Genomic DNA, 14,829 nt, shown 5'->3' on the forward strand with positions numbered 1-14,829 from the left:
GACCCCAAACAAACCGCAAAGCACACCCCGAGCGCAGCGCAGCGCAGCACGGCACGGCAAAGCACCGAGCGGGACCGTAAGGAGTAAGCGCTGCTTGGCGGGGAGCGCGGAAGACGAGGTGGGGAGCGGCCCCCCGGCCCCGGCCCGCACCCGGGTTAATCGGTAACGCTGTGCAAACCCAGGTGGAAAATGCGCCGTGCTCCGGACTAGGAGGGAGGAGATGGTGCAATGCCCCCGGCCGCTCTGAGCGCCTAGTCCAAGAAGACGCTGGGGTGTGTGTGCGTGTGGTTTTGGGGTTTGGGGTTTTTTTTTGTTATTTTTTACTTTTGCTTTTTTTCCTCCTTTTTTTTCCTTCCTCTTCCCCAGAAGGAAAGAAAACCCTACCAAGATTCTCAGATGGCTTAGAAAAATTAATATTAATCTGTGAAAATATGAAGTCGACCAGTTCTTGACTTCCCTCCCCTCCCCAACCCACTCCTGAGATTTGAGCTAAAAGGACCCGTTTCCTGGAGGACACGGAGAACAGACACGTTTCTGGTGGTGTAAAAGGGACCGATGACAATGCTTCAGAGTGTAGCGGAGACGCAGGAAAGAGATTCAACCTGTTAACAAAAAATTAAGCAGAGGGAAAATACCAACGGAAAGGAAAGATACATTTATATATATATATATACACACATATATATATATATACAACTTAGAAATATTCCCCAGGTGGCCACAAAGCATGGGCTGTGCTCCAAGCATCCACATCTCTGACAGCAGAGTGGTCTATCACAGTAGCAAAGAGTCAGAGGAGTGCAATTCTCCTCACCAGACCAACACAACCATGTCTCAACAACAGCAAGGCAACCCCGTCCCAGGATTATTCATTAAATCCTCCAACACATCCACTTATAAGGTGAGGACTAATTCCTCTAAGAAAGACAAGAGGGAGAACAGCCAGAGCATGGAGGCAGAGACTCAGACCAGCAGATCCAGTGTTAAGGTAAAAAGGGTGCTAAACGTAAGCACTGTTTCTCTCAGAACAGCAGCTGGCTGTAGCGATTTAACCCAAGGAGTCTCCCTAAGTAATACATTGTGGGAGAGCTTTTCCTGGCTTGAGCTATTACTTTTGTTTATAAACTAATCAGTCTCCTGAAACGACTTTATAGATGTTCCCAGGCCTTGTTCTTCATTCCACAAAACAAGTTTTCTTAATGCTGCGAAGGAGAACGGTGTAATTGTCCTCATCAATCGTTAGAGCCAGGGATGTGGGTCTTGTGAATGCAGAGGGCCTGGGCCGTCTGTGGTGGGACTGTCATGCATGTGAGCTGCACTGCCACTAACTCGTGTATTTTACATGTTTGTTTGTACTGGGTTGTCCACTCTTGCTGTTTGTGCTTGCCTTTTTTCGAGACAAGGGCAGATCACAGTCTGAAGCAGTCACTTAGACGGGCTGATGAATTTGCATACCTCTTCCTTCCATTCAGAAAGTTGAAACGAGGGGACAGCAGCTTTTGTTCTGGGTACTGATTTCATTAACAACTTGTTGACCTTGTCTGTTGCTGCAAATAGGGTATTTTCTGAAGTATTTGTGCATATGTGTTAGCGCGTATACTTTTGTATAGAGGTACAGCACAAGGCCTGTATGCAGTAGAGAGACCCATACTGAAAAGAAGTTGTAATCTGTGATTTTTTTCAAGTAAGAGAGTTAGTGGTGCGGAGTGCTTGCTGGTCTATTTACTTTCCATTGGTGGCCTGTTTGTTTATGGGTTACACTTTAGTTGCTAATCCTATAGTTTTTGGTTATTCTGTATCTTTTCTTTTTTGGAGAACTGTCTCTTTTTGTAAAAACAAGTGATTGCAAATTTAAAAAAATCAAATTGTAGCTTCCCAGGGATATTATATAACATGGCTGATCTGCTCTGGGTTACTGTAATAAGAACTGAGATACACATGCCATAAATATAAGATATAGGCTCAAGATGCAGGCAAGAACTACCAAAATGTCAACTGTTTTGCAGACTCACAGAAACTCTAATAATTTGCAGTATTCTTAGAATTTTTATGGGCTTATTAAGGCAGCTTCTAGAGCATTGACCTGGAATAATTTTCTTCAGTACTGTGGGTGATTTTCTTCTATTGTCTTCCTCTAGATTTAGTAGTCTCAGTTCATAGAATTTTTTTAAAAACTGTAGAAAATGTGGAAACATTCTGTATATAGTGAGTTGAAGAAGGAATTAACAATACCTAAACCAGAACATGAACACGAATGGTGTTACGTTAAACTAAAATTCCATGTTAATAATACTGTGCAGGAAACTGAACTTTATGGCAAAGTTCACACACTAAAGGCACGCTTATGAAATCTTGGTAGCCTCAGTAAGGAAATTTAAGTTACCATCAGAATCCTGACAATTGTTTTGTTAGCTTAATTTTTAATTGCACATTAAAAACTTTAAATGAGAATATTCTTAAAATTTATATTGTGTGATTTTGTTTTCTGTGTGCTTCTTGAGGCAGGAAAGAAAACAACCCCAAAACCCTTTTCCATAAGCATGCATGGGAAGCAGACTTAGTTTTGTTACATTTTGTTGTTTGATATCAAGAACGTTGTAAAAACTACTTGCTACTAGGTGTGTATAATTCAGCCAGATGCTATGTGGTTGATTTTGGTTCACATACGTACTGTGATCTCATTGGCAGTTATTCTGATTTTTATTATTCAGTCATATATTCTACCCTTGTCATTACTGTAAGCACACTTCTGCAAAACAGTGGGTTTTGAAAAATGAGAGTGGAATTATGTTTGTGATCAATTTAATGCAAAATCTGAATGAAACATCACATCTGCATGATTTACGTGTGTAAAATCCTATAATACTCCTCAGATATAAAGCGGCATGGTACTTTATTCTGTGCTTTTATCATTAGTGTGTATCCTATGATCAGATTTACAGTTTTTACTGTGCTAGAGTTTAACCATGCTGTCTCAGAAGCTGCGCTGGAGAGAGAGCTGTACTACTGCAGTTTCTGTCTTCACAGTACAGTGAAGTTGTTTAGAAAGAAACAAGGTGTGAAAACGTTGAAGATAAGGGACAAGAGCCTGAAATCATTGAAGCCAAAAGTAGCCTTGGGCAGGATATTGTGCAGTTTTGAAGTTAAAAGGATTTTTGATCTGAGAAAGAACTGTGAGAATTAGTGTGGTGCTACAAATTATTGCTATTCTGCAGAGTGCAGCATATGCTCTTTCTGGTGCCTGGAATACCCTCAAATAGAGAGAAGATGCTTCATACCTTTTGTGCTTTGCTACTGTAATCAGAATTGTGTGAATAACCAGTAGCCTGCCTCAATGGCATTTTTACTTCGGTTCAGGGCACTGTAATTGAAGCTCATTCACATTCTTTTGTTGTATATGCACAGATTAAAGCCAAGAAAGTCCTGTGTGAGAGCTAAGAACAAAACTTGGCCCATGTGTAAATCTTGAATTTTCACTTCAGCTGGCATTAGCATTAAGTTTATTAAAATACACACAGTAGGTGTTATAATGACTTTTATTGAATCAGTTTGTTAGCTATAGTGCGTATTTTTCAAGTCAGAAAGTGTCATAAAAAGAAATAACCAATGCTAACTGTAAAATGGCATTATATATATTGCTAATTAGCCCCCAAATTTATTCTGGCATTATATTTATGTGCTATTAGATCTTTCATCTGATCAAATGACAGAGGATCATTTTCTGAATATGTGGTGTCATCATGCTGTGGTTTGTGATTTGCGTCATTCGCAAAGTGTAGCTGGAAAAGTTACCTGGTCTTTCCTAGTACTGAAAAACCTAACTTTATCTGTAGGAAGCTTGCAGAGTAGTTCTGAAAGTGCGTGTGTGCGCACAGATACATGCAGTAGTATCTACTCTGGGTATATATAGGTATGGTGATAGTATGTGGTTAACAGAGGAGCTCCTTAATAAATCATGTTTGATAGTGTCATCTGTATCTCCCTCTTTAATTAGTAATTTTATATGTGGCTTTCAGTTGAAAATTTCTGAGCAGTTTGGAATAAATGCCATATGTAAAAAGTGAATCAGCCATGAAAACCCTTCCTTTAATCTTCAAAATGTAGACTCCACAGCTCAAAATCGGTACTTTTACCAGTGAAAGATGAGCAAGGTTTAGACTCAGTAACAGTGACTGAGGTTTGATTATACAGTGCTATGTTAGGAATATTAAAGGAAACTTGCACAGTACTGTTGTAAAGGAGAGGTTTCCAGGCTTTTTAGTCTCTAAAAGTCTCAAAAGAGTAGACTCAAAATTGTTGTATTCTGTCTTTTTCATGCCTTAGTTATGTTTTTCCTCTTCAGATGTCTGTGCAGTTCAATGTACTTGGCTTTATAGAAATCTGCTAAAACACTTTTAGGGTAATATTTCTGGATAATATATAACATAAGCAGAGTAAATGTTGCCATGGTATAAGGACTTCATGAGCATTTGTGTAAAACTGGCTCGGGCATTCATAAGCAAATGCTGTCCCATCATCACGTCTGTGTGTCACTCTTCTACAGCGCATTAACATACACTCTAGCACATATCTTGCACGTTTATTTTACCCTGTCATTCTTTTACATGTGTGAGATTTCCTTCCTCTTTTCTTATAAAACTCTCTTTCTCATGAATATTTAACAGAAATTTGTGCATTTTGGTGCAAGGAGATCAGAGAGTGAATCCAAACTTCCCTTATTTTAAATTAAAAGTTGGCCTAAGCCAGCAGGGCTAAATTTGGAATAGCCATTTGATTTATCAGCTGATACGGGACAACCGGTTTAAATCCACGGCACTGCAGCCAGTAAGTTTTCTTCATTTGAAACCTGTGAAATTGCCAGTTAATTTTGCAGTCACTAAGAATCAATGGTTGCAGAATTCTGCGTATAGGAGGCTGCATGCTAACTTGTACCTTCAGTGCTGAAATGGATCTCACTTCAGCATGTAGCTGCACATTATTTAGTCCGTTAAGCTGTCTGCTCTTTTCCTGCCTGTTCTGGTAATTCCTTCCCCTTGGAACACATGAGCTCTCCCTCCCTTTGAAACTCCCACACGTACTGTCCCTACTTCCACTGAGGCCATCCAGCCCTCTCTTGATTCCTCCCCGTTCCCACTGAAACCATCCTCAATCATTTCCCTGACAAACCTCCCCATCACCATTTCCCTCCCACTTCCACTGACGTCAGCCCTCATGTACAGAGATCCTTGCTCCCACTGAGAGGATCCTTCCCACGCTGAGATACACTAACTTTTCTCAATCTTTATGGCTCCAGACTCCCAGGCTGACTTTTTTTTATGCTTTTGTTGCAACGAATAAACCCTTTTCTCCAGGGAATAGGGGACTAGTTTTGAAATGCTGTGAAGTAAACTGATGTAGTAACACGTGAGCTTTTCATATTCATGGCTGGGTTAATATTTAAATCCACTTTTTATCTTTACCTTTTAATTTCCTTTTGTTTGTAACATAAACTGGAACAGAGCAAACTTTAAATCACTCACAACATATAGATCACTCCTCCACTATGAAGATAGCCTAATCTGAGTTTTTAATTTTTAAAAGGTTATTAGTAGTTCCTTCCTGGTCATGCAAACCGACTCATGCTAAATGTGTCACTGCATCTCAGAGCAATTTCTTGTGTGACCGAGATGAGCAAGGCTTGACCCTGAATATTTGGAGTATTCACTGTTAGTAAGAACTCCACTGAGACTCCTTTCAGCTCATAAATTCAGCTGCTAGGCATGAAACATGGTCTTCTCTTTGCCCTTTGCATTGTTCTTCCCTGCCCTAGTCTGAACTTTGTGCCTATTGCCTGGCCATTTTAGGTTTAGCAGAAAATTTCTAAGCTTTTCCTTTTTTGCCACCTGAATGGATCAATAAAGGAAGTGTTAAAATCAAACCTTGATTTCTACAGTTCTAAGTATTTATTATACCGTGTTGTACCCTTTGTATTCTTAATTGTATTGCTTAGATCTACTTGTAAGTCCATCCACAGTGAGAAACTTTCTAGTGGTAGAATGTACTTGCTTATAAGACAGGGAGAAAAGCTGGAGGTAATATAATTATTAGTGACTAGTTCCCCATCCCTTTCCACTGTTCCCAATATAACAGGCAGTTTGAAATCCCAGTGCAAGGTACCAGCATCTCCTTAGTGTCTAGGTGCCAACAGTTCAGTTTTTAATATCCAAAATGCTAAGTGTAAATATAAATTAAAGATCATTGTGAAATTATTACATCCACTTGCAGATACTTTGTGTTCAATGAATTTTAGATTAGAAGGTATTTATGATCTGTGTGAATATGGAGAGTGTTTCATTAAGAATGTTGCTTGTAGTTCATTTAAAACTTAGAAAAAATAGTTTAGAAACTGTTTTGCTTCCATTATTACATGTTTTAATATCTGTTCCTTATGTTCAAAGAAATGTCCATATTAAGAAAATGGGATGTATTTGAATGAGATTTTTAACAGCCATTGAAATTACAATGTCCTGCCAACAGTGATAAATTAATATTTTACTTTAGTTATTATATGAACTTTCATTCACTTCTCACAACTATTGCCTTGAGAAGGGACTATAGAATTGAGCCTCTTAAGCAACAGTAACAAAACATTGAAAATATTCTGCTTTTTGAGCAGTTAGAGTGCCAACTGACTTTAAAATCAGTCCTTAAAGAAGAAATAAATACTTAGGGATATGGACGATTAAAGCTCTTACTATCTCCCAACAAAAAGTGAAGAAAACCTAAAGAAAATATGATAAATGAGCAGATTGGCCCCAAGGTAGAATTATTTCAATACAAGCTTTATGTAAGGTATCATTTTGTCAGGGGACCATACCAACACCTGCACAGATATGAGAACAATTTAGCATTGTGTTCTATTTTGGTGCTATGTATGTACATAATATACCCAAATTGTAAACAGCTTTACCAGCCATGGGTGGAATTAAAACACTGTTAGTAATGTTTCCAACATTGCAGATACAACATGATTTCATGTCCAGTGTGTAATTTTGTGTGTGAATTAGGTCAGATCCATTAATTTCAGTGGAGTTTCACCAGGAATTTGCTTGCCCTGTGACATTCTACTCGTTGCTATCAGTCCTCTGGGTAAAATAATTAGGTATCTTCATTTAACCATAATTTAAATTGGCATGGGATGACAAGATGCAAATTGAATAGCTTTAGTGTGCATTACATACTAAATAGTTTGCTCAGAGTCAGATTATAAGTTTTCAAAGGCTTCAAGGAGGTGATGTTGTTAAATCCCTCTGTTTTGCAAAAAGACTTCAGCATCCAGCCCCATTTAGGTTCCTTTTTAAAATCCCTGTTAAGGCCAAAACATAATAAATGATGCTGGTACACATGCTGTGAAATTAAATAGCGGAATCTCTAATTTGTGCATTCTTCCAGACCATCCCCTTTTACTATGGGTTGAACTGTTGGCCTCAAATCAAACTCCCAGGCACTTTTCTCCTCTTCCTTGTAAAATCTGTAAATTTGTCACTCTACATTATGTAAAAAACTTAGTGTTTTATAAACCAGCTTCCACATGTATGGCTTTGTTTCAGAAGAAAGGGTGAAGGCTAGAACTTACTTTTATTGACTTGGAAATGCTTTGAAATAAGTTGTATCTATTTTGAATGGGGTTGACAAGGTAATTTGAGATGGTTTTTGATAGTCTTTTAACTGTTGCTGCACATATAAATATATATATTTTATAGAGAGAGAGAGAGAAAGAGAGAGAAAGAGATTCTTGAAAAGCAAAATAACTTGGAATGAAGTCAAAAAAGAATATTCAAGATTTAAAAGCTATATTAGGGATAAAATAGTGTTCCTAATGAAGAAGACACTGATTCCAGCATGAGGGATTCAAATTAAGATGCCCATCTGTGTCTGGAGAAGTTTTTGTTCTGTTACTTTATTACAGTATAGCCAATTTTTTACCATTAGCAGCTTCTTCTTAAAGACAGTTGGTGAATTCTGCCCACACAGCCTGATCCTGTTTCCACCATTGTCAACTACTGTAACTGAGTTCAGTAGAAATGGAATTGAACCCACCACCTTGCTTATTTGGCCTTGTATTTGAATTAAGTTTTTGTGTGCATGTGAACATGCCTTAAAGATTGCCTGAGAATCATTCCCCTGTCCCAAATGATATATCTAGGCTTTTTGGGGAGGGGAATGATGGAAGGCAGGTTCAGTATGGGAATACAGGAGAAGGCTGATTGGATTTGTTTTGTACTTTAGAAGTATCGTGAAGATAAGGGTTTTTTTTGTTGTTGTTGTTTGGTTTTTTTTTTCCTCCTGTGGGTCTTGGAAGAAATCTTTGATGCCCTGAATTTCTTTCCCATCTTTATGGTCAGGTAGAGGATACTGACTTAAAAATAAAAAATAAAAAATCTCCCAAATGCCAGTTATTGGAGTTAAATTGTCACTAACAAAACCAGCTAAGCGCAGAGGTTTTTGAAGGTGCAGCAAAAAAATTTGTTCCCCATTCAGTTGCTTAGTTTTATGTTCCCAAATATTGGCAGGGCTTTGTTTCTGTAGTTCTTTGGTCACAGCATCGTCTAATGGGGCAGACAAATCTGCAGAAGAGACAGAAATACCTGCTTGGTAATTTTTATTTATCATCAGGCAGTCAGAAGAGCTCACAGACCTATTTTTGCTGTGCAGCTTACCTTTGGTGCCGTAGACCCTGATGCTTTGAGGTGGTGTCTCTTGTAGGCTACAGACCATCCTTAGCTCCTGCTCATTGCAGTGGTAGCACAGAACATGACCGAGCAGTAGCCGCGGTGGGCTGTAACCAGGCTAGTTGTCACTTCCCTGTGTCTGGGCAGAGCGATGCAGAAAACCTTACAGGAAAGGACAGCACAGGCAGTCCTGCCTTGTCTTCCGTAGCCCTTGGAGGTGCAACGGAGCAGACCTCAAACCCACATCCTGCTTTACTGTCCCTTTTCTCCCATGTATGCGTGTGTGTGAAAGGCAACCTGTGCTTGACCCCTAAAGTTAGGTTGGCATATTTTGTTGGTGTAAAGGCGGTCTTCTTGTTGGTCAAATATGTATTTCATTCCTGAGTGAATTGAATAGATACTACATTTCAAGCAAGTTTTTTTTTTTTTTTTTTTTAATCAGGATAGAAGTTAATCCATTTGTTAAGTAATGGTTTTAACAGATTTAATTTTATGTCTGCTTCTTGATTGGTAATGAGAATTCACTCTTCTTGCAAAAGCAAAATAATTTGGCATTTTATTTTGAAAGTTTCATGTAAAACTTCTGAGCATTTTGTGTTCTTGGAAAGATCAAACTTTCTCAAGTAAAAAGTATTTTTCTTCATAAATCAAACATCTTACATAGTGGCATGAACAGATTTCTGATATGCAGCTTTGTTAGGAGAAAAATGATAACCTTGAGATCTTTTCATTGTTTGTTAGATTTCCCAGTTTCCTAAGTAAATCCATACAAAGAAAACACAGAATCACTGGGCAAATAGAAAAGAATGACATCCTTTACTTCCCATTGTTTTTAACTTTGAATTAGCAATGACCTTTAGCTCCCTACTGGGATGCAGTGGAAACTTTGAGGCCCCATCTTACTTGCCACTAAAAGACAATGTATTTTAAAAGTTATATGTTTACCATAGTTTTCCATCTTTAAGTTTGTGATGCTATTATGTTTAATACAATTAATCAGAGAAATAAACTCAGACAGGGCTCAGCAATATGAATTTGTTTATAAGGATCTTGTCTGAAAGAAACTATGCTTATGTTTTATTTAGAGAACAACAAAAGAACCTCGATCTGCCTTGAATACAATCTTTCTGTATTTAGGAGTAGCTACAGTCTTTACACCATCAGATAGAAGATGATCCTCATTCATGCTGAATTAACAAGACTGCCTCTCTTCTGACACTTACGTGTAGAAATCTATTTCTGAAACCACGGTTTTAATTCCAGGTTTTTAAATGCACTGTGTGTCTGTGTGGTAGGTAGATAGGTTGATATCGGTGTTCAACCTTAAAGACTGAGTTTGCCCATGTGTGATTCTTCCTTTTGTAATACTCTGACTGCTGTTTCTTTCAGTTTTTAAGAATTTTTTCATAAAAGTTTGGTGAGAAATTTCACAAATGGTTGAGGACAACCGCATGTATTACTTCAGTAACTTGAAGCAGAAGTGATTTCCCCTTTACATGGCTGCAGTTTAACTGACTGATAAAGGTGCACTTTTCCATTAGCTGGAACTTAGTGGTAAATACCTTGGGCCTAGGATGGATATCGGGACGTGAGTCTGTGTGGACTGGAATCCAGAGAAGCGCTGCCATTTGCTTAAGTGTGGATGGCTTTGGGATTGCTGGCAAGAAATCTGTGTTATATTTTTCAAAGCAAAATGAAGAATTACTTTCAAAATACCAAAGAGTTTTACTGGTGGTCCAAATTCTGTCCAAATTACTATCCTTCAACCTCATTAAAATCTGTGCGCTTGAGGGGTGTATATGAGTCAGAACTTGGACTGCTGTGTTTACCTCTCACTGCTGTAGAAAATAGCTCTCTGTTGGATACATGATTTGAAAATAAAAATAGTGGCAATAGTGTATTAAGGGCTAAGTTATTTTGTGTCATTCCAGAAAGACATCTGTATAACTCCAGTAGGCAAATTCTTGGCTGTGCTGAAATTAGTGGCAAAGTTCCTACGGTTTTCAGGATGGTCAGGATTTGATCTTTGGTCTGTAAGTAGAATTTCTGTGGATTCTCTTTAGTGCAACTGGTGTGTGAGTCCTTACAGTTAGGCCCCATGTTTTATGATTGCTTAATACATAACTAATGGAAAAAAACTACCAATAACAGATGTTATTAACTGTCTAATGACAAGAGTAATGGGATGGCAAATAGATTTATTTTTTTCTCAGCTTCATATGGCAGCAGAGGTTGTTATCAAGCAGTAGCTATATAAAGAATATAGATTGCTGTGCCTTTAGGTCATAAATTAAATGTGCAAGTCTATTGCCATTCTTGAGTGGTGTCTCACAAAGTTAAAACCTTGAGTTTCTGGGACTTTGAAAGGATTTTTTTTCTACATGCCCATACCAGTGTAGTTCTCCACTTATATCTTAAGTATATTGGGATGTATTATGTTGCCTGGTGTTTTGCAGTTGCAGATGATGCAGCAGTGTGGCCCAGGTTAGAGATACTGAACTGAAATCGGAAGAACTAGACAGTCACTGGTTGTTGTGGGTCTCTTTGAACAACTCACTGTATGTTTCTACTTACATGCTTGATCTTAATTATGTGTCATAGAGTATCAAGGCTGTCATGTATTTAGGAACATCAGAGTTGCTCTCAGGTCGAGCTGATGTCCCTCATATGCAGTGCTTTGCCTCTAACAGTGGTCAGCAAAATGTGCTTTGGAGAAAGATGCAAGGAACCTATTTAAAGCTACAAAAATGAGAAGAGTTTTTCATGTTCCTCTTCTGGATTTAGTCTGGACATACTGATTTACTTCTCATTTTTCACAATTTTGGCATGTAATATCATAAGAATATTTTAGTTTTGTTTCCTTAAGACTTAGTTGCTAAGTAGGCATGCAATAAAAAACATTGTACTCTTTGAGTGGAATTTTTAAATGGAGGAATAATTTCCAAAACCCATTCTACTGTGGTAGTGAATATTTAGCGCTGACGCGCCATCAATGTTGGAACGTTTATGTATTCGATTCTGCAAATATTGTGTCAGGGACCATGAACAACTGATGAAAATGTTTAAAAGAAAGCAAGCAGGTTGAAATGTAACCAACCAGTATGGGTTTGCATTTTGAGGAAGATCTTCATAACCAGAGAAGCTAGGTGCTTTTTTCATACATAAAGCAGAATATTCTGCAGATAGAAAGCTGAGGGTAACATGGATATTTTAGAGGGGCAAAAGTTTCCAAACGCAGGCCAAAAAGGCTTTGCAAACCCAAACAGCTTTTGTTTTGTCAGTGACTGCACAGAGAGGAAGAGCAAGTCCTATGAACTCAGACCCAGCTTCGTGCTTCCATTGATTCTGCTGTAACTTTTAATTTACTTAGCATTTGTTTTCTTTTTCCCTTTTGCTGTGGAAATGACCTGCATTCTGCAGAATTTCAGATAAAAGGGCTGTTCTGCTTATCCTGTCACTTAGTTGTGTTATCACATGTTGTCAGTTCTGGCAGTGATGAGTCTTGTTCCTTGTTGTTTAATGCCTTGGAAGTAAGAGCTGTCACTAGAGCAGCCAAGTCAAATTCAGTGGTAGTGCTGTCAGTCACAGCCCCTAAACCTAATAAGAAGAATGATACTTTCCTCCCTGCCCCATGAATCATATGGCTAACATTTTGCCTTTATCAAACTTTGTTTTGGGGCAGCTGCTTATTTTTTAGGAGCAGTTTATATTTTCTGAAATATTATGGCTTATTACAGCTTTTTTAAAATGAGTGTGTTAGAGCAGTAGCTTGTTGGGAACCAAGTTTTCTCCAAAAAATAGCACGCATAGCCTTTTAACAGCACCCTGCTTTTGACAGTGGTATTGAGAAGCAAGGACCAGCTTTGTGGGGAGAAGAGAGATTCAGCTTGTATCATCCTTGTTAATAATAATAAAAAAGAAAGGATTAGCTCGAAAAAATGTCTGAGTGTTAAGGGAAAATCATGGTCTATGTGGTGGAAGTTTTATTTGCACTGCCGGCACTAGCTGAAACTGCTCAGTGAGGAAGCTGATCTGTCCCTGTCACACTTGGCGTTGGTGAGAAAGGAGAAGACAGTGCTTGTTCCTGAAGGACAGGCAGTAGTTTCAGCATGTTCTATTGGTAGCAAATAAAAATGGAATTTTGGGGGACATTTTTTACTATTGGTTCCTAGAGCTAAGTATTTATGTATCAGTTTATGATATTTTACTGAAAAACATAAATCTGCTTTCACTGTTTTATACATTTTTATATATATATATATATTTTTTTTGATAATAGTGCAAAACCTCAAAGTTTCAGAGTGGGAGTGGGGAGGAGGGAACAAGCCCTGCCTAGTGATTGGAGTAAGTCTATGGGAAGTCTAAAGGCTTGCCTAATCCCTGGGTTTAGCCCTGAGTCACCGTGTGACCATGGGAAAATTGCCAGGCACCAGATTTTCAGAGGAGCATGATTAAGTTCAGATTTTCAAAAGAGCTCAACTTTCTTGTGTATTGCTTACAATGAGATTAATAGCTGGACTGTCAAAAGAGTGTGCTGAATATACCATCTCTTATTTTGCCAGTTAAACTGAAAACGACTGCTTTTGGAGGTTAGACAGCTCTGAAGTTTTATCCTAACTTTTTCTTAGCTGTTCTGATTTCTAAGAGCTATTACAAAGCTTTCTTGTGCCCCTTTGGCAGCATGTACTTTCTTCTGTTGTACTCTGCTAAGGTTGTGGGACACTGTTCACAGGGCAAATTTTGCTTCATGGAGTAAGTTTGCTATGTTGTTATACAAAGGCAAAGCAGACTAGTGAAGTTTGAGGACTGTGGAAGTGAAATAAACCTCGCACAAACTCAGTGAATGGAGGCTTTTTCCTACTTTTCTACTGTGAGCCTTTGGGCTGCAGTAGAAAGTTGCAGGCATTAGGTGTTCAGATATAGTTGTCACATTTAACTCTTAATTGTACATACAGAAGTTATTTGGATTAGTAGATCCTTGCCCTGATATATTGCACCACTCTATCATTGCCTGCTAAATTTACTTGTGAGGTCAAGAATCAGTGCAGAATGCAAGTGATGGGGTCCTGTGCTTGGCTCTGAGGTCATGATAATGAATGATTTTGCTCATAGGTTGCAGAAGCCTTGGTTGTCTCTGCAGGGAGAATACAGAGCAGGGTCTCCTCCGACTTCCCAGACTCTCTGTGCATTTTCCATATTTTAGCAGAACCATGGCAAGGTATCTTTACCTAGTCATGGAAGAGTGATCTTAATTGAGAAAACGCCTAGATTTTTCCATTGTCAGTTGGAGCAAGGACACTGTCTCTCTCAATCTGTTGTTTCCTAAAGTGTTTGTTTAGCAATGAGGCCAGGCAGTCTCTTGCCCTTTCTCCATGGATGACCTGCAAAGAAGAACTGTCATCCCCCCCTCAGGAAATCTGATACTTCTGGTCTGTGGCTCCTTACATTTTTTCCCCAGCTGACTGGCATTTCAACCTACTGATTAGACAAATACCCACTTGCATGCACTTGTTAGGATTTACTGTGACAGTGCTATCCCATTTCAGGTTAAATGCACCAGGGAAGTGCATTCTCTTGATCATACCTGAAAGCAGAGCAGCCTTCCTGGCTGTGGACAATCAGTTTGACTATAGAATCTACTTACCCTTCAACTCTGTAATAATACAGTAAGTAGCAGTAAATACACATGTGTAGTATTACCTGGGGATCTTTAAATGCTTGACTAATAGTAGCTGCATGCTGCTTTGTAAGAATTTTGAGAATCTGCACAGTACCTCATTCCTCTTCTTTTTTTTTTTTTCTCATTTTGCAGAGAGGTGGATGTGAGTGAAGGGCTTGGCATTTTTTTCATCATCTTTCCTAACATAAGAGGGTCCCAAGCCATCAAGTATAAATCTTAAGAGATTCTCCTAAAGGAGGGGCCTCCACAGCTCATTCTGAGATAGCTTAATGATTTTAAGGTAAACCAACAAAACTTTTCCTACAGAGGGAGAAGCATGACTGCCAGGGTGAAGGGATTGCAGCTGGAACAGCACTGCACTCCTGCTGTTGTTTGGTGCTGCAAAAGGTCTTCATATCCTTAAGAGTCCAAGTCACGTTTGGGAAACCTTGAACTCTG

At 38.7% G+C, this 14,829-nt stretch overlaps 1 protein-coding gene across 2 annotated transcripts in view; it reads left to right on the top strand.

Moving 5' to 3' along the window:
* The first annotated feature begins 6 nt into the window (after positions 1 to 6).
* The window catches only part of PDE8A (phosphodiesterase 8A), a 136,252-nt gene continuing 121,429 nt past the window's right edge, over positions 7 to 14,829 (top strand). For both annotated transcript variants that reach the window (XM_026060606.1, XM_026060607.1), the window contains exon 1: positions 7 to 988. In XM_026060606.1, the coding sequence (XP_025916391.1) occupies positions 728 to 988 (261 nt within the window). In that variant the 5' untranslated portion in view covers positions 7 to 727. The remainder of the gene's footprint in view (positions 989 to 14,829) is intronic.

This window comes from Apteryx rowi, unplaced genomic scaffold (genome assembly GCF_003343035.1).
Source record: "Apteryx rowi isolate R43461 unplaced genomic scaffold, aptRow1 scaffold_17, whole genome shotgun sequence".
NCBI lineage: Eukaryota > Metazoa > Chordata > Aves > Apterygiformes > Apterygidae > Apteryx > Apteryx rowi.